Here is a 20256-nt window from a genome sequence, read left to right as displayed (position 1 = left end):
TTTTGGAGTGTCACTTGTGTGTGTGTGTGTGTGTGTGTGTGTGTGGTGTCCACTCTCACATGTGGGCCTGCGTGGAGCTGTGGATCCGGAGCTGGTGATTGAGGTGGAGCTCTCCTCATGCTCGGCCGGGTGGTGGCGCCGGCTCAGGATGGAGGCCGGCCGCGGCAGAGATGACCTCTTCTCTGGGCTCCTGGAACCACCATCCTGTAAGAGAGCGCCGGGAGGAGGAGGGAGAGGGCCGCGTCACAACCACTGCATCTAGGCCAGAAACCTCGGCAGAGATTCCGCTCATTCAAAATGCATGTATCACCCACTGATCTAACATGCTAACATCTGACGAGACTGTGCTTCACATTCAGCATTTGTCACATCTCATCTCCTCTCTTGCAGTTCCCACACACTGAGAACAGAGTCTGGAGGCCATGGTGTCTGAGCTAGCCTGTTTACTAGTACTGCTCCACGCTCCTCACTGTCTTTAGCGGATGTGGCTCTGAACTGCACTGAGGACCACGGGGCTCCAGTGCTCCTCTTACCTTTCCCATGAGTCTGTTCTGTACGGGGGAGTCGCGGGCTCCAGCCGACCAGGGCCGGGGCCCGAACCCATCTGCCTCCATCTGGAGGTTCTTGATGGTGTTGGAGCAGGCGGAGTTGGGCCGAGGGGGGAGCATGGCGGCCACTCGGGATTTGGGGATCTTTGTTAGTGAGGAGGGGGCAGGGATCTGGGAGACAGAGGGGGTAGGAGGCTGGGGGAGTGGATGAGTGTAGCATGCCATGATGATGATGATGATGATGATGGTGATGGTGATGGTGATGGAGATGATGATGATGGTGATGATGATGGAGAAGAGAGTTAAGATAGACAAAGCCAGAGAGGAGAACACATGAGGGACACAGATAACCAAACTGAAAACACAGTGATGTTGAATCTGGACTTAAACACACACATTACGCAATGGAGAATGCTCGCGGCCCCACATTCATATGTTAAATTATTCAATTTGTGGTGTTTTGCGCTGATAACATTCTCCATTGCTTTCAGTAATATATGCATATATATGAACACATTGTGGAAACATGTAATGGTTCTAAAAGAGAAGAAACAGAAAGAGAGACTTGGCATTTAAAAAATGCCAGATGATAAGTGGCTTTCTAGGACAATTACAGTAATTGCCTAGCCGTGACTGCATATGGAATGGATGAGATCTTTACTGCAGACTAGGCTAAATGCCACAGCATAACTCATTGTGTAGGTATGCTGTGGGTCTCCTCTATTAGTCTCGATGAGTCCCAGCAAAGCATGCATGTGTGGCCGGCCAAATGGACCAGAACTGCTCCAAAGTGACCAGTGGCACACATGCTCTTCAAGGGGAACTAGCTACATGAATGAGGGTTAATAGTGATGGAGAATGGTACGGTTCTAGATCAGAGAGGAGTGCAGGTGCAGAACCTCCGTGCCACAGGAGGGTCAGCATTCCATTCCCAACTCATTCTCTGTTGCTGACTGACTAACCTACACTCGTGTTGCTAAGTGAAACCTGACGCTTTCAGTGAGAAAGATGTCTTTTTCTCTCTTCCTGCTTGGATCGTTTCTGTCTCATCTGAGCTGTGAATACACAGGTGTCTATGCATTTAAAGAGAGAGACAACGCTGGCAAAGACGCCCAACAGCAGGCTGAACAGAGGAAGAGCAGAGGCACAGCTGGACAGCAGGCTGCTGATGTTTACTTACAGAGGTCCTGTCCCGTGAGTGTCTGGCCACGCTAATGGGCTGGCGTCCATCTGCTGAGACTGAGGACACAAAAATACACCAAGAACATTAAGCATGGGGTTGAAGAAACCAGGCTATAATGCAGTGTACACCACTGGTCTGGCAAGTGAAAGTTGTTTTCAAGCAATGAAAATTCTTTATTTTAATATGCTGTAGGTCTATACGTGTGGCACCTCCCAATTTAACTACAAGAGCTGACTAAAAAACAAATAATTGTTCTAATGAGTCTGTACTCATGTTGTGCATGCTCTGCACTTTAAACATGGAATTACATCTTGAGTTACAGAACGCTTAAATTGCACATAGTGCAACATTCAGTTAAGAAGTCATGCTTTGAAGATCCTTGGCAAGGAATAATACAGAATCTAAAATATGGCCACATTACATAAGAAGCCCCTAAGTAACATAACGTCTAATTGGGGCAATGCAGCAATTTATTGGAAATCTACCATCAAGTCAGATCCACAGATCCCAGAAAGCCTTGAATAGAACAAGCCCATGATGAGGCAGCGGCTCTGTGTTTGTGGAACTCACACAAACCACCAGTTACCAGGCAACCACTGCAATGGCTTAGCTACGGGGATGTGTTGTGTTGCATTAGAACTAGATGCTGTAGTGACAGAAGACAATCTGTTGCTCTTAAGGTAAACATCAGAGGAAAACAGTGAAAGAAGCCAAACCCAAGAGCCAAAAGTAGTGACAGAAACAGAAGAGCAATGCTGTGGAAGTAAAAGCGGAATAGAAATGAGAAAGTCGTTAGAAAGATGAATGGGCATGAAAAAAGCCGAGGCCACCAAATCAACTAGTGAATACAGGCAAAAGGAAACAAAAACAAGTGTTGTGGAAATAAGGACATAACTGTGTGAATGTGTGTGCCATAAATAAAAACATGTGAAAACAAGATTGTAAACAATCCTCAAACAAATAAAAACACATTGGCCACTGATGAAATAAAATATACACTGTAGCTCAAATAAAACCAAGACCCGACCAAAACATGTGCGCAATTGTAAAGTATTGAAAATATAGAAAACATAGAAAACAACAACAAAAAAATGCAACATCATCCTTAATATGATTAGAAGATGGTATGTCCATGTTTGCCAGCCACATTGCAAGCTGTCTACATGCCCATTTTCACCTGTGGGTCTCCGTTTAACACAGGCGTGGTGCTGGGCAGGTCTAGGGTGTCTGACAGCGGGTTTTAAAGCACTCTTGCGGGAGGGAGAGCGTGTCTGAATTTCAGATTTTTTGGGGAACTCAGCCTTCTTAATGATAGCTAAAAAAGGGAGATACAGAGTCAAGGGAGAGGAGAGGAGAGGGAAAGCAGGATTACAAGCATAGGATCATGTAACAGAGGCACCCACCACAACAAAGTGATAAAAAAGAATCCTAGTACAAACCTAGCACTTTGACAGTCCAAAATACTGAAAGACAATGAGTCAGCTTCTTATTATAACTGATGTAAGCTGGTTCACTAATAATGCCATCAAACATGTACAGCATTTCACATCGACATAACACCAATTACAACCACAACAGAACATGCAACTTTCATTGCCTATGCACAGTAAATATCGATGTACATATCTGGTGAGTGCCTCTTTTCCATAATGCCCAGTGTTGATTTAAAACTTGAAATAAAACATGTGGTCTCAGTAGAACAAATGGTACAGTGTATGTGGAGTGTTAAAAAATGGGTGTCTTGTATGTGTTTATGTTAAGCTGTAGGCTAATTTAAGGAAATTGTGTTTCTTCATGGTATTAGATGTCATTTCAAATGTAACAATGTCATCTTTAAATGTGTGTGTGAGACTACATGTAATACAGCAAGTTAAACGTTGACACTGGATAGTACAGTGTTGGCATTGGGTCCATATTTGTGGAAAGAAATCAAGGAGACTGAACACATATGACAAAACCAACTTTGTCGAACACACATTCAGACTGTAGAAATAACAGGACCCAGCCAGAAAACAACACACAGCACAGACAGAAGCAGCAGGCAGCCATGTGTGTGGCAAAAACCTTTTTTCTTCCTGGCGTCTTCCCTGGGGATGGGCAGCGGCTCTTTCCGCACAGGTTTGCGTTCCGGAGTGGAGACGCGCGCCTTTACCCGGCTGCCCTTGGTCTTCTGCTTAGCCGGCTTCTCCACCGCTGGTTTCTTGAGTGGGCTTCGCATTTTGGGAGGAGGCTCGATTCTCTCCGTGGCCATGCTTTTGTCATCATCTGCTGCGTGGGAAAAAAGTAGCTACAGTGTATGGCATACAGTTTCAACTATGTCACGGTTAAAGTCCTGAAAAACAACATTTCTGATCCATGAAATTATACATTTTACAGTTTCTTTAGGATTCTATTATGCGATCAGTACATGATGCAAACTTATGATGCAAATCATGCAAAATTATATTTCTATATTATATTATTTCTATATTACTATATTATCCACTACATTTTTGAATACATGCTGTAGATTAAACCTATTCTAGCTTAGAAATGACTACTATGATAATTTCCCCTTTAACAGTTTCAAAATCAATAAGAGTAAATGGCATTCACACCTTGGGTGTCCACCCAGGAGCTGTCTAAGATAGAGTCATCCATGGTTGTCTCATCCTTGTAGTCATCATAGCTCTCGGTCGGCGCCTCAGACTCTGTCATCACCTCTGGCTCCTTTGCGGGAAGCACGGGGGTTTCAGCCACCTCTGGAACATCTGGTATCTCTTCCAGACTTGGAGCCTCCATCTCCACTTCCTGTGCCATCTCCAATGAGTCTCCCTCCTCGTCCTCCTCTTCGGCCTCCTGAAGCCTCTGTGCACCCGGCGGAGCTTCCTCCACTGGAGGGGCCGAGAAGCGTACGCTGTGCACTGGCTCCTCGCCCTCATCGATAGTCTGGACCACCGTGATGAAATCGTCCTCGACGGTCACTATAGACTCGATGGCAGCTCGAGGTTCCACAGCTTTATCTGCCAGTGCGCCAGCCCCTTCTAGTGCCTCTCCATCTTCCTCCTCTTTGTCTTTGCCTTGCTCAACCTTACCAGGAAGCTCCGGAGCTGTTTTATCCTCTGGCTTCTCTGGCTTGGCCTCCTGCATGAACTCCTGAGGCTCTTCTGCCACTTCAACCTCCTCTCCCAGCTCAACCTCCTCCTGCTCTTTCTCTGGAACTATCGCCACTTTAGTTGAGTCCTGAGCAGATTCTGCAGGTGCTGGAACAACAGATTCACTCTTTTCTGTGGCTTTTGGAACATCCTGTTTAAGTTCTGGGGTGGGTGGTTTTTCCTCTTTTGTGACCTTCTCTGCTGGCTCTGGTGCAGACACCTTCTTGGCCTCTGCACCTTCAGGCTGCTTGGGTTTCTCTGGTCCAGCACTCCCCTTCTCCTCTTCAGTGGTGCTCTCAACGGAGGATGCTGGAGACGGCCTGATGGGTCTGGCGATTCTGTCTTTTGCTACTCCAGTTAGCTGGTAGACATCTTCAGCATCAACCTCCTCATAGGCTTCCTGGTGCACCAGGTCTGGTTTGTTCTTCACCTTCTCCCTCAACTCCTGCAGCTCACGCTCTTCTTCGACGCTCAGTGGTCTGTCCTCCATCTCCAGCTTGCGAATTTGCCTCTCGTACACAGCAAATTCAGCGTCTGTCTCTAAAATATGCCCCTCTTCATCAGCCTTTGGCTCGTCCAGGGTGACCATCACCTTTGGTGTCACGAGAGTTCCAAATGGCTTGTCTGGCTGTGTTTTGTCCTCCTGGGGAGCAGCCTGGTCCTTCACCTCAGCAGTCTTGGCATCAACAACTGATTTGTCCATTTTTACAGCTTCATCTTTGGAAGGTAGAGCCGAGTCACTTGTCCCATTCTTTTTGTCTGGTGCACTCTGTGCAGAGGAGCGTTCCTTCTCTTCCTTCTCCTTCTCTTCCTTCTCCCTCTCCTTCTCTTCCTTCTCTTTCTCTGCCTCCTTTTCTTCAGATGGCATTGTGGTGAAAATCTGTGGTGGTGAGTCCATAGGGCTGTGGACATCGGCTGGAGAGGGCATAGGCCCAGAGTACTCACTGAAGACACAGTATCCCAGTTCCTCTAATTGACTTTCACTTCTGGCTGCCTTCTGACCTTGATCAGCCAGAATCAAATGGGCGAAGGACTCACTTACATGGGCTGACACCACATCCGCAGGTACGGACTTCCTTCTCATGATATCTGGGTCAGTGTTCTCTGACATCAGCCTTGAGCGGGTGCCTGCCAGGTCCAGCATTTCTGGAAGGTCAGGAGCCATTACTGTGCCATTTTTGTACTGGAACTTAGTAGTGAAGGGCGAGCCTGGGGACCCTGTCTGAGGGCTTGTCTTCGCACTAGAGACAGTAGCCTGGGGGGGTGAAGGAGGCATGGTGGGAGAGGCCGACACTTCCACACCTACAGGGGGGAAGGCCGGGAGATTCTCTGCAGACGGGGTTGTAACTGGAAGGTAGTCGGCTGACTCATCAAGACTTCCACTGGTGAATGACAGTATATCTGTGGCCAATGGTGAGAAGTTCCTGGGACGTCCTTGGTCCATTCCTCCGATAGGGATGTTAAGAGAGTAGCTTCTTTGGTCCAAAGCCAACTTTCCAGGTGACAGGCGGCAATCGTCCCTCCTATCAAGGGGTGGAAGGGTTGCTTGCTCCTCAGAGGAGCTCTTTTTGCTGTCCTCCACAGATTTGTCTTGCGCAAGATTGGTATAGCTGATCTCAGGTGCTGACGGAGCCGCTGGGCTCTTTTTATCATGTCCTGCAGTACTCAGCTCATAGTAGCCCTCTCCCAGCACTCGAGCTTCATCCTCCTTCAAGGCCGTGGTTTCAAAGTAGGCAGACATGCCGGACTTGTCTTTCACAGGTTCGCTGGGCTTCTCCTCCTTTACTTTTACTTCCGTACTCTTTTTCAAAGACATCTCTGAAGACTGGACACTCACTGTGGCCCCTATGTGCTTCCCCCCGAAGGCCCGCGACTCCTCGTCGTCTGTCTTCTCTTTATGTGTCACCGTTGAAGACTTCAAAGAGGCTGGTTCAGACATTTCGGCCGAGAGCTGTTTTGTCACACTCTTCTGTTCAGATAGACTGTCAGGTAACTGGGTGGAGACCTTTGGTGTTTCTTTCACCTGATTCTGGCCATTTGAAGAAGCTGCTTGAACATTCTCCAGCTGTCTCTCGAGTTCGGTGAAGTCCACACCAGTGGGAGCGGTCCTCTCGTGGCCAGGTTTATCTGCATCCATCTTCAAGGCTGAAAGTAAATCTGAAGTAGTCTGTGTTGTGTGACACTCAATTTGTTAGCTTTGTTTTTGTACGTCTGCCAGGCCAACAAAGCTAACAGACAGGCAAAGGCGTCTGACTGTTGAATGCAAAGCCAATCTCTCAGCGAAATGTACAGCATTGCAGATGAGACGAAATAGGACATACCCACTGAGAGACGAATGGGACAATGTCATGGTTGTGACGGGACCCAACATGCAGAACCACAATGTTGGATGAATGAGATCCAATGGATGGAGATGCCGACACAGTGATCTTGGTATGGAACTCACATCTATCAGAGGTAGAATGGGATTTTTATATGGAGGGACCTCCAAAACAGACCAAAGGGCCTTAAATTACACTCTATGAAGTCAGCAACAGATACGTTAATAGCTAATTATGGTGTGCTGAGTTGTTTTCTTGCAGCTATGGCGAAGAAGGTAATATTACATGGATACAAAATAAATATTTATTGATTGATGTTCCGAGTTGAACTGATGTTACACTTCAGCAGCAGGATTTACATAATCATATTCATGAAAACTGTTTGCCTATTAACATTGATATGAGTGTCAAGAACATGGAAAACACTGTTACAGAATACAAAATTAAAAATAAATGACAACAAGAGTGCAAAAGAAAATGAAAAATAAATAATACGGTGATCCTTTGACAAAACATAATCCACCAACAGATCAGAGATACTGTACCTCTGACTCATATACATTAAAATGACACGCATGCTCTGTCAAACACAGTGGCAATGTAGCTGGCAAAATGACACATACGTAGCAATGGAATACAACTAATGAGGGAAGTCAGCCTGGCAGTGTAAGCATCAACAGAGATAGAGAGAGAACAGTAAGACTGCAGCATAACCAGCATACTTGACAGCTGCATTAGAAACAGCGATTAGGAACAGAGAATGACAAAAGGAGAGAAAAAGGAAAGCGAGTATGAAAAAAGAACAGGAAAAGCTGTTGCCACGGAAGCAAATCACCAGCAAGCCTGTGTTGCCTTGCAGCTTCAGCAGAGACTTGTTTTGCAATCTTTGCAGCATTTGCAATGTTTGCAACTTTTGCAGCATTCGTCCACATTCACTTATATTAGAGCTAAACTGCTGGATTTGGGTCGGACGGGGAGAAAACATGCAGGCTAATAGCGGGGAGGACACACCTTCCTCGGGCCTCTCCTCCCACCCTGACTCATCGCTTCTCCCGTTTGATTCTTCCGGGGCGGCACTAACTGCCTCCGCCTCAGTCACGGCCTGCAGGCTGGGCTCAGCCTGGGCTTCGCCTATGACCTCGGCCTGCTCTAGGAGCTCGGCTTGGGGCCCCTGCTCAGGTTCCTCCCCACTCCACTGCTCCTCTGGCTCCTCAAAATCTGCTGATGTTGCTGCTGCTGCTGCAGTATCCTCCTCCTCCTCCTCCTCCTCCTCCTCCTCCTCCATTCCCATTGCCAACTCCTCCAACTCCTCCATCTCCTCCTCCTCCTCGGCAGTTGCAAGAGCCTCTACGGTCTCTTCTTCTTAAAGAGGGGGGAAAGGGGAGACATCACGACTACAGACAACACAGACTTGGGCTACATGGATAGGGATAATAGGAACACTTTCAGCTCAGTTGACGTGAATGCCTATAAAAGAAATCTTTACAAACGCACAACACTAACAGAAAACAAAATGTCTGAATGAGGTTTGCCTCTGACCCAGTTGCTGTTGAAATGTGGAAGACTGTTAATCATGCAGTGAGAGTTGAGTGACACGTTAATTGGCCCGGCTGCTATGACTCTTTTTTTCCTTACCTCTGTCATGTTTACTTTAGTGCTAAACAGAGACACACACAGCATCTTACAACTATTTTTATGGCTCGCAGGTTGAGTATACAATTTCAAAATAAAAGTTTTGCATAATCAAGTGTATAGCTTATGCAACCATGTGCAACCTTGTGCAGCCAGGGGACTTGGTCCACACAAGAGACATTCCAGGTCATAAACACAGTCATATTTAGACTTGGGACAGGGCCAACAATCTGTGCTGCGGCAAGGCCTGCAGCCTGATCAGATGTATCTGGATTGGCAATCTTCCATTTACTGCATGAGAAAATGAATAGCTGCCCCATGAATTATACACCAAAATCTTCAGCACTGCGTCATCCTGACAGAGAGGGGGGCACTTAGTTAGTTTGCCTCCCATCGCGCAGTATATTCTATAATAACCACACGGGTTGCCTGTGGCTGTGTGTGACTGTATCTGTGCGTGACTGCACACAACTATGAGTGCTAATAAGCAAAGCCATGTGACATCCCTGAGTCTGACATTTGATGATGTCTGATCCAGCAGCAAGACACCACCGCTGGGCGGGACACTCTAGTGCCCGAGCTGTCAGCTGGACGTCGAGGTGTAAACTCGGAAATCCAGCTTAGAAGGGGGTAGCGCCTCCTTGACGGGTGTCGGGGGACTGGGGGAGTGTGTGCACCCAGGTCAGCAGGGTGGCACGGTGGGGGGGCATAAAGAGACTCTGGGGGGCGGAGGGGGCCTGCAGGGAATGGGGAGCAGTGACAGGCACATTCTCAGCCTTAACAAGAGAAAACTGACAAAAGAAAATGTCGGAGTTGGGCTCTTTTTAGGGAGGTTGCTGTAATCATTTCACACAGCACGTCTGTGAGTATGTGTGTGTGTGAGAGAGAGTATGCATGTGTGTGTGTGTGTGTGTGTGTGTGTGTGTGTATGTATGCCATGAATGAGAGAGCTGAAAGCTGTCCTGTGATCTACAGCAGGTGTACATCAGCAGGTGGGCCACAGGGGCAGGGGCAGGATGGACATGGGCGGAGCTCCACTCAGATGAGGGACACACATCCAGAGGGACACACAGACAGATGTGGACGGACCGCTCACAGTCATGACAAACAGAGGAGCGAACAGGATGGCCACACAATGAGCATGCAGAACCACAGGCGCTGACGCTGGAAGTCATTTGGACCACACGTATATCGTTTTTTTGGTACGAATTTGAAAAGGTATATTATGAATATAAATTATACCATGATTAGAATTGGAAACATAAGTGCACAGACCAGACTAAGCTATTAACTGAATTTTGGTCAAACAGAATAGTGTCTGATATGTTTTGAGTTGATGGATATTCTAGCTTCAAAAAAGATTTACTCGGGACCAAATGACTTGGATATAACAAAGAGTAGGATAAACAAAAACAAAACAAAAAACGCATCGCAGACGTCATTGATTTGAAACATCACACAACGCAACAGACACGGGGCCAAAGACCAAGGTGGTGGAAAAAAAAAAAAACGAAAGAGAGAAGAAAGCCCAAAGAGAACAGGGGGACTGGAGCGAGGGCAAAGGATAAAAAAAGAGGAGGAGAGGAGGAGTGAAGAGGTAAAAACAAAAGAAGGTAAGAATGGCGGAGAGGAACCATGCGTGGTTCACCTTCGATCTGTCTAAATGCGGCGGCCTGCCCTGAGGGGCGAGAGCCAGACCGCGTCCACTCTGGGCTGAACAAAGGGTGCTCATAGTACTCCTCGTCGGAGTGGTAGGGGTCATCCTCAGGCACAGACACAGAGATGGAGGGGGCGAGGAACTTGCACCTCTCGCGAGAATTTTGGAAGCGTCGGAGAGGCCCAGCCTCCTCCTCATCCCCTACATCTACAAACAGACACAAGGAAAAGAACTGCAAGGAAATCTGGACACGGAGGAGGAAGGAGAGATACAGTGAGAGGGAAAAGAGACGACCGAAAAGGGAGAAAGGTGAAGAAGAAAAAGGGATGGTGTGAGGAGGGCTGGGAGGAAGTTGGGAAATGTAGTTTGTAGGAATGATGAGGAAATGGTAGGAGGGATTAGAAAAGATTTTAGGAGAAAGAGGGAGAAACAAAGTGACAGAGATTAAGAGAAAAGGACACAAAGACACACAGGACAGTGACCAGAAACAAGAGTGCTACAGGGGATGGCAGAGGACCATGCTCAGTGCCATTCAATCTCTGTGGAACTGCAAAGACTACAGATGGAACTCTATGGAGACACAGTAATGATTGTAGACTGTGTGTGTGTGTGTGTGTGTGTGTGTGTGTGTGTGTGTGTGTGTGTGTGTGTGTGTGTGTGTGTGCGTGCGTGCGTGCGTGCGCGTGCGCGTGCGCGTGCGCGTGTGCGTGTGTGTGTGTGTGTGCGTGTGCGCGCGTGTGTGTGTGTGTGTGTGTGTGTGTGTGTGTGTGTGTGTGTATGTATGTGTGTGTGCCACTGTAATTCTATGTGCTCTATATCCATATATGACTAAGTGAATAACTCTAGACTCTCACCCTAGTTGTATGTAATCTCTGGAAAATCTAGAATTGATCAAGAACCTTGAGCAAGTATCAAGATTTCAGCCCTGTTTTGTGTACTGTTTCACTATCATGAAAACTATTCATTTCTGAGCTGCAGTCAAAGCATGGCTTGCCTTCCCACAAGAAGTTTCTGGAGGTCAAAAAGTCTGCAGGAGACTGAAGACAGACACAGGCCAGATAAAGTAAAAAAAAAGAAAACATAAACAAACAAACAAACGAAGACACAAGCACAGGCCCACAACAAGAAAAACATGAACAGCTACTACCACAGAACATGCATAACTTAAGACAAGAGGACAAAGAAGAGGGAAACCAAAAATAGTCCAAAGGGCAGTCAACAGGCTATTTCAGGGCTTTGGAAAAGAAACCAAAACAGGGAATGAGAAAAAACATGAATGGGTATTCCAAACACCTGCCCATCTCAACCACTGTCTTCGTGTCACTGGTCCAAGGAGACACACACACACACTAGTAAGAGGCCAGTCTCAGATGGACAGGTGTTTGGAGCAATACATGAAGAGAAGGTGTTAAGATCTCATGCATATACACCATGTCCAGCATTCATACTGCAAGTCTCTGGTTTGGTCAGGGTTGGGTGGTGGGAGGTTGGGATTGGGTGGGTTAAGGGTATGGTCTTGTTTCGTGGGCAATACACAGGGCGTGGGTGGGGGTACCCTCTAATACTCAAAAGATGAGGATGAGACCATGTCTTGTACTTGGTGGAAGATGGCAAGAAGGAGAAGGAGGAGGCCGCGTCTTTCAATGTGAACAAAACGGAAAAAAAAATATGAACAGATTCTTCAGAGCACGTCTCACTTCTCTGCTCTCTGGTAGAGGCCCAAGTGGCCTCTTGGTCAACATGGAAGCACCAAATATGTCTCCTCTGAGAGTTTGGACAGCGGGGCAGGGCCCTTCTTTCAGAAGGAGAGCACAAGATGTCAGGACTGTAGGACATAAGTACATTGTGAGGCCTCCCCATCGAGGGGAGGGGGGGTGGGGGGAAAAAAAACAAAAAAACATCTCGTACGGGACACCATTTTGTACAGCCAGACACACTCACACTGAGTGGTTTTCATTCTCACACGCTCTCACACACCATCGCTCTGTGTCCGGCTGACTGACCAGAGGCCCTACCTTGCTCCAGGGGTCCAAAGTGCTCCGCAGCAGGTGAGGGTGGAGGAGAGGGAGGGAGGTTGGCAGAGTCCTCAACTTCAGGGCACAGAAGAGCCGATGAGAGAGAAAAGAAGAGAGAGTTGGAAGAAAGTTAAAAAAAACAGCAGCTTCAGATCAACAAGGGTGGGGTGAGTTGGGGTTATAGTTGGGGTGGGGTTGGGGGGGGGGGTGGTGTGTGCTGAGTTTAGAGCAGAATAAGCTGGGAGCCGGGATTCTGCTGGTGGAGGCTTTGCTGCGTCTAATCCTCTGAGCGGCTCTGACAGTACTACTGAACATCAAGAGGATGAGCACAAAAAAGTGAGTTCTCCTCTTTCTTTTGCTGAGTCAATTCTCAACAGGGGGGCATTCTATGTTCCATTTCAGCTAAAAAATGGTTATGTGTCATTTAAATCCACAATAAGCCCTTATCTCCATATTATAAATTGAGGGCTTTCTGACAGTTGGCATTCATTGACTGTTTGCTGCATATAAACATATATTTACTGTGCTTACACTTGGAATGGAAGCCCTGTTCAAAAACATGACGCAGAGACATGACCACCAAACAACCATTCTAACAAGCAATAAAAAAGTGGGAAGTCAAGAGGAGAAAATAACTCCAAACTCATAATTTTAGCTGAAGCGTAAACAACATGGCACAGTGGCATGCAGCCACAATCTAGGCACACGTGCTCATACACACGATCCATCACACAACCCAATGGCTGACCAAGGACAAACAGGGCTAACAGAGTGGTGTGTTTCAGACGCTGTCAGCACATAGGATCAGGGGGGGGGGGGCTGGGGCTGGGGCTGGGGCTGGGGAGAGAGGTGCAGGGAGCCGGCAACTGTCAGAGTGGATCTGGCAGGAGCCTGAGCTCCCCTCCGCAGCTCTACTCGGTGAGAGAGGAGAAGAGAGGAGCAGAGCCCTCTGGAGCCGCCCGTGCTCGTGACCAGGCAGGGAGGAGGGGGGCGAGCCCGACCCTCTGAGCCGACAGCATCCTCCACACGTCCACCCCCTGCACATCACACTCTATCAGCACACACAGCTTAGCATGTGGTGTCTCTGGAAGTACGAGTTTATGTCACCCTTCGGCTGCTAGGATTCTCCAAAGAACACCTGACACTGCTGCCCCTACACACAGCAATTCAGACTCATTTCACTCGTAGTTAGCCCATGGTGGAACGACTTACTAAGTGCTACCAGAGCAGGATATGTCTCTCTATGTTTAAGAAGCTCTTAAAGACCCAACTCTTCCTAGAGCCCCTTTCTCTTCTAACACTTCTAACAACCCAACACAACAAACATGCACTTCTCAGTCACTTCCCTCTCCTCTCTCCTTCTTATTCTACCACCATCTCCTTCAACTACACTTGACTAGAATTGATGCTTCTGCCCTCTCATCCTCTGGTGGTATTAATTATTACCTAAGGCATGCTATTCCTCATTGGTGTAAGTCTCTTTGGATAAAAGCGTCTTCTACAAAAAGATGTAGCACACAAGTGATCTTAGTGATTGGGCAAGACAACAACAGTCACACCTCATAGTCATACACACATACACACAATGAAAAGCACACACACCATTCAGGTGATGCAATACTTGTGCCTATTGCAGCTTCACACATATTGCACCGCATGTCAAGCCCAGTCTACAATGCTTCAGGCAACAGGACTATTTATTCAATCCACAGTACAGGTGTAGAGTGATGGAGCTGAGGAAAGGTGGATTTGGCACCCAGCTAAAGGGCCTGTTGCCCAGAGACAGGGGCGCGGTGCGGTGCGGTGTGGTGGACCTACCTGAGGGGATCCTGACGGCGCTGCCTGGGTGAAGCTCCTGCTCTCCCTTCAACACTGCCACCGCCTCAGCTGTCACCTCCTGCACAATCCGTGCTGACACTTGCTCTGTGCACACACACACACACACACACACACACACACACACACACACACACACACACACACACACACACACACACATTAACACTTCTTCCCTACAAACGCACGTTCAAGGATAATTCAATAGCTCACGATATACTGACAAATCCCATTTTCCAAATGTCTTATCAAAATCTATTTTAAACTGTTTACTGTAATTAAACATTTAAGTGTAATTAAGATTTGCCTCAATGTTAAAGACATTAATAGATCTGTACTTTAGGAACAGATATAGTCATCATGGAAATGACATCTGAACAAGGTGACAGCTAAAACACCAGGGAGACCAATACCACTTCAGTTAATTGAGGTTCACCTCTAAACCTTCCTTGTTAAGTATAAAAATAAGCTCTATTACTCTGAGTGGATTTCAGAGTGCAATTACCCACAACTGTAAACTGGAGTCAGTTTTCAGAAATGGCTTTGGAGAAAAAAAAACTTTACAGCAAATTTGAGGAAATATAAAACCTTGCACAGAATTTCGCTACTATTTTGCTAATGCATTTGTTACCATGAACCATTTCTTAACTAGAGGTGATAAGCAGTGTGGAATTCTGAAGGTGAGAATAGAGAGCACATTACATCAACATCAACAATAACCAAATAAAAATCAGGAAACTTCCGCCTCCACTATAGCTCTCATGCTATCTACTCTCGATTAATGTTAGTGCCAGGCCGCTAACCGCGTAAACGCTAACCTTGAAACATCTTATGTACCAGAGTTTTCAAGTTAATCAGATATGTAGCATCAAAGCAGCTCTGAAAATCCCTGCGGCACTGCTAAAGATAGGGCCTCTGTGCTGACTGATGTGGCCAGGGATAAGGTGAAGGTCACCAGGGTTTTATTCCGATCTGATGCCTTGAGTTCATGTGACGCAACATCCACAGTCACTCGCTGAGAGAGGACATCACGCCCGGATAAGGACGGGAAGGAACCGGTGAGGAGACAGACGTGCCTGTGTCTGTTTGTGCAGTTAGTGTGTCTGTGAGTGTGTGTGTGTGTGTGTGTGTGTGTGTGTGTGTGTGTGTGTGTGTGTGTGTGTGTGTGTGTGTGTGTGTGTCTCTGTGTGTGTGTGTGTGTGTGTGTGTGTGTGTGTGTGTTTACTCCACACCTGTGCCTGTGGCTCACAGAGAGAGAGCCGTGATGGCTGGAGAGTGGTGAAGCAGTTTCCTCCTACTCAGTGGAGTGCGTGCGCGCCATTTGACAAGGATTAGTCATGTGGCTCTCTTGTTATTGTGCTTTCAGGCTCTCAGGCACACTGCGTCCACCCACTTGGCATACACCCACACACACATTTACACACGCACGCGCATGACCACACAACCATGTGCACACACACACACACACACAGACACACACACACACACACACGCATGCATGACCACACAACCACGCACACGCACACACACAGGCACGCTTACACACACACATGCACGCACGCACACACACACACACACACACAGGAAGGGGCATTCTGCTGGAACACTCACACCCCAAATCACACCAAACCTGACTTGACCTCCTCATCCAGATGGCAAGGAGGGCTTCGCAGTCTCCCGCAGTGCTCAACTCGCTGCGCACATCCGCCACCTCAAAGTCATCACTCTGGCCACTGGAGACGAGCGAGCGCATTATAAAATAAAACACTCCCCATACTGTGGGGGTCTGAGATGTTCCAGCTTTAAGGCACCCCTAAATTAGAGCCATCCATTTCCTCTGTCAAATTTTATATTGATTCCTCCAGCCCTCTGCTGGCAATAAAGTGCACCAGGCTATTCAGGGCTGCTCTTTAAACGTGTCTGACCACAGCTCTGAGTGGAGGACATGGAAGGTACCAGAAGAACACTTCGCCATTTAGCCACCACAGTTTTCATCTCATGCAGTATTCCTCTGAGCAGATCAGAAGTTAAAGTAGCAGCTAGAGTAAGCAGCTAGAGAACCAGCGCTAGCAGAGCGAGGCTCAGCGTGTGTCCTCTTTGTCCTCTTGGCAGCATGGATGTGTCTCTGTTAGTTCCTCCGACAACTCCATTATATCACTCTGGAAGGGCCATGTCTGGAAGGGCCAAACTGTTTGTCAATGTCTCATCTCTAGCGGACGGAACAGAGTGTCGCCCTGATGCAGAGAACCCCCCTCCCTCATTCCCCCCTCCTTCCTACTCCATGCCTCGCCTGCTAAAAAGCTGCCGTTTTCAGAAAGGCAAACAACTCACGTCCTCAAAACATCCGCGGACCCTCCTTCACGCTCAGTGAAGACGTCACAGACTAACAAGGTCACTTAAACATAACCCTCTGAGCCTTCTCACTCAACAATGTCAATTTAGCAGCTGCATTTCAAAATCCACTTCTCATTTCTGTAACTGTGCTCAGACATCAAGTTGTAACGTAAACTACAAAGGACGACAGATGACAACGACAACGTTCACAGGCGCCCAACGGATAAACAGTGGTTATCTGAGTCACCACAGGTTACATGGTGGTCAACTGAGTGGACAGGGTTTTGTCCCTGAAAACCATGCAGCTTACCTGACCGGTCCCCCCCAGGCGATGGGGATGCTGAAGAGCATGTGAGCGGTCAGTCAGCTACCCTGTGAGGCGTGTCTCAATGGACCGACATGACATCGCTGAAATGTCTCTGGGCACAGAGGTGCCAGCGGAGGAAAACGACTGTCGATCCGCACTGCCCAAAAGTCGTGTCTGGTTGTTTGTCTGCCGGAGGCAATTGTGTACCACAGGGTGGGTGTCTAAGTGTATGTGTGTGTGTGTGTGTGTGTGTGTGTGTGTGTGTAAAAGGAGGAGACAGGTTGCTAGTTGCTATGAAGAGGAGGGGAGCTGGTCGACAGGAGCCCTGTGCCAAAACTCCTCTGCCATGAAGTGCCGAGCTGTTGCCACAGCAACACGCCACCTCAGCCCCATTTCAATGGGCTCCCAGCATGCTGCACAGGCACTGCACAGACACTTTGGGATGCAGCCTTACAATGCTTAAAGCTACAAGAGCCAGCGCAAGCTTTAAAGCAGCTATACGGGGCTACGCTACGCAATCAGTCGTCTCACTCAAATGTCTGCTGGCTCTCCCACTTTTACGTCACAGACTTCACAAACTCTTCTCCAGGCTTAACTTACAGCTCCCTAATCCAGGTGTGTGCTTTCCTTAGTTAAGTGCAAAGCCATGTGTCCATAGCACAGGTGTGTGTGTGTGTGTGTGTGTGTGTGTGCGCGCGCCTGCGTGCGTGCGTGCGTGCGTGTGTGTGTGTGCAATGACGACAGCTGAAAACATCCCGAGGATCAAGTGACTCTGCTGTAAGGGGAAAAACACTTTAATATTCTGACATTGTCTCTGACCCAGAGGAGGCTGTTCACCAGTCCAGCTCCATCTGCATTCGTCTCCGTCACCATAACCCTCCAGAGCAGCTGCAGCAACCTGCCACTCCCCGCCACCCATCCTCCCCCTCCACCCCCTCCACCCCTTCTCCCCCTCCACCCCTCCACCCCCTCCACCCCTCCTCCTCCCACCCTAAACTTCTTTATTCCCTCTTCTTATTTCCCCTCCCACACATCTCTCCTTCTCTCTCTCCTCATATAAAGCAACATCAGGAAAGCCAATTTCTTGCTTGAATGGCTCTCGGGCATCTGGAGTGCCCATACCAAACCCCCAAACCCCCCCGCGCCGCCCCGCCCCGCCCCTGCCAAGGGTCCTGCCCTCAGAAATCACAGCTCCACACAGCCAGTAAAGCCAGGGAGATCTCGTCTGCCACCGCCAGGTCAAGAGCCCGGCCGCCCGGGGCCCTGTGAGAGAGGAGCGCGAGGTACAACAGCACTGAGCTGACGGAGATACGGCTCACCGCTCCCCAAGAGTCTCCAGAGCTCCAGACGCGATATGAGACCCGGTAGCACACAAGGCTATTCATTATTCATAGTGTTATGAGTGAGAGCAATGGGCTGGGATTTTCCTTTGCCTTTGCCTTTTTATTTATTTGATTTTATTTTTGTGAAGGCGACGGGGTCCTGGCAGAGCCGACAGTAATGAGAGGAGTCTGGGAATGAGGCGCACTGCTCACCACACAGCAACATTAGAGGCATTAGCTGCCACCGCTCGCTCCCGCGCTAGCTCGCGCGCTCCAGCAACATCACTCAGTGCCACCGGCTCACGCTGCCTGCACTGCCTTCTGCCTGGCTGAGCCGCTACGCTCCCATCCGCGCCGTATTAAGTATTTATGTGTCTGACAAGGGAGAGCTGTGATGAGTTACACACCAGGCAGAAATTGCTAGAAGTCAAGTGACATTAATAAACTGCCTTCCCGAAAAAAAAAGGAAAGGTGGACCACAATGACTAAGCAAAGTACCAATTAGACGGGGAAATAATTATAATGTGGACATGGAAACTCTAGTAACAGATGTAGGGTGGGTATTTGTGCTCAGGATGCATCAGGCTGAATCTCTATAGATTGTAATAAGGGCCAAGACTCCCTTGCTGATGCCTGCCACTCATTGGGCCATTAACAACAGCTACAGCTGACAAGACGGAGATGGACAGTGTAGATCTGGGCAGACACTCCCCATGGACAGGCCTCCATACATTTTGATGAAGCCATGAGGGAGTATGGCAGCGGGCAGGCCTGTGCTGGGATTAGTGACCAGACGTGTCCAGTGGAGATGTGTGTGTGTGTGTGTGTGTGTGTGTGTGTGTGTGTGTGCGCGCGCGTGTGTGTGTGTGCTGGGGCCGGGCTCCTGCTGCTCGGCGAGCCTCGTTACTGAGCCATCACGCCCTCACACAGGCACCGGCTCCACAGGAGCCAGCTGAGAGGAGTGAGGAAGAGGAGGGAGAGGGATGAAGATGAAGGCAAGATCCTGACAGGGCACGCTGTGTTCTGTTCGCCCCAAACCACCCCCACCCATGCCATCGGTAACACTTTTGTTCTCTCATCCCAACATCCATCCCTCCATTCCTCTTTCCATCCCTCCTCTGAAGCGCTGCTGATCTGTCTGTTTTCTCTCTTCCATAGCATCGTTCAGACAGGAACTCTGCGCTCAACCACCCCAGGCTGATGCTCCACAACAAAACAATCTTCTGTCACCGGAGGATCCCTCACATCTATCTCTAGCCATGTAAAAGAACCCTCTTGGACCAGTTAGCTCTGATTTTGCAGGGGTTTGGTAATTAAAAGTGCGGTGGTCTACTGGGAGCCTTGGCTGAGAGGGCTAGACACGAACTGGTGTGTGTGAAACACTCCTCTTGGATGTTTGTTTCTCCTCCCTGGTGGTTTACTCTATTAGGCAGTGGATATTGCACCATTCTGCCAGCACTGACTGAGAGGGAGGGAGGGAGGGAGGGAGAAAGTCCTGAGTAAGCACTGTTTTATCAATGAGTTTTGCACGGGAGTGTGTGTTTGTGTGTGTGTGTGAGTGAGTGAGAGAGAGAGAGAGAGAGAGAGAGAGAGAGAGAGAGAGAGTGTGTGTGTGTGTATTTGTTTCGTCTGTCTGTCAGATCCAATCAAGTCCCAAAGACAACACAGAAAACATATACTGTATGTCTGCATGTGAGCCTGTGTTTGTCTGTTAATAATTGACTTTGTGCGCGTGTGTGTAGGTGTGCATGTGTGTCGTGTGTTCAGGCTTGACTCCTGCTGTGTGGGCGTACATCTCAGCACTACTTCATACACCATCATTACCACCGAAGCAATTAAGGGTGTGTATCCTGCCACCACCTCCACCTCCTCCTCCTCCTCCACCTCCTCTTCCTCCCAGAGAGCGAAGCATCCAGCCAGCGCTCAGCACTTACATCCTCTCGGCCCTGGTTGCCATGGTAGCATCT

General features: G+C 48.4%; 1 protein-coding gene across 1 annotated transcript in view; it reads right to left on the bottom strand.

Moving 5' to 3' along the window:
* The window catches only part of map2 (microtubule-associated protein 2), a 58073-nt gene that overhangs the window by 14998 nt on the left and 22819 nt on the right, over positions 1 to 20256 (bottom strand). The window contains exons 4-12 of the mRNA XM_062533791.1: positions 14309 to 14413; positions 12491 to 12565; positions 8198 to 8548; positions 4329 to 7010; positions 3796 to 3999; positions 2909 to 3046; positions 1729 to 1787; positions 534 to 743; positions 60 to 204 (exon numbers count right to left, since the gene is read on the bottom strand). Of these exons, the coding sequence (XP_062389775.1) occupies positions 60 to 204; positions 534 to 743; positions 1729 to 1787; positions 2909 to 3046; positions 3796 to 3999; positions 4329 to 7010; positions 8198 to 8548; positions 12491 to 12565; positions 14309 to 14413 (3969 nt within the window). The remainder of the gene's footprint in view (positions 1 to 59; positions 205 to 533; positions 744 to 1728; positions 1788 to 2908; positions 3047 to 3795; positions 4000 to 4328; positions 7011 to 8197; positions 8549 to 12490; positions 12566 to 14308; positions 14414 to 20256) is intronic.

Source organism: Sardina pilchardus, chromosome 4 (genome assembly GCF_963854185.1).
Source record: "Sardina pilchardus chromosome 4, fSarPil1.1, whole genome shotgun sequence".
In the NCBI taxonomy this organism is placed as follows: domain Eukaryota; kingdom Metazoa; phylum Chordata; class Actinopteri; order Clupeiformes; family Clupeidae; genus Sardina; species Sardina pilchardus.
This window is presented reverse-complemented; position numbering and strand designations above follow the sequence as displayed.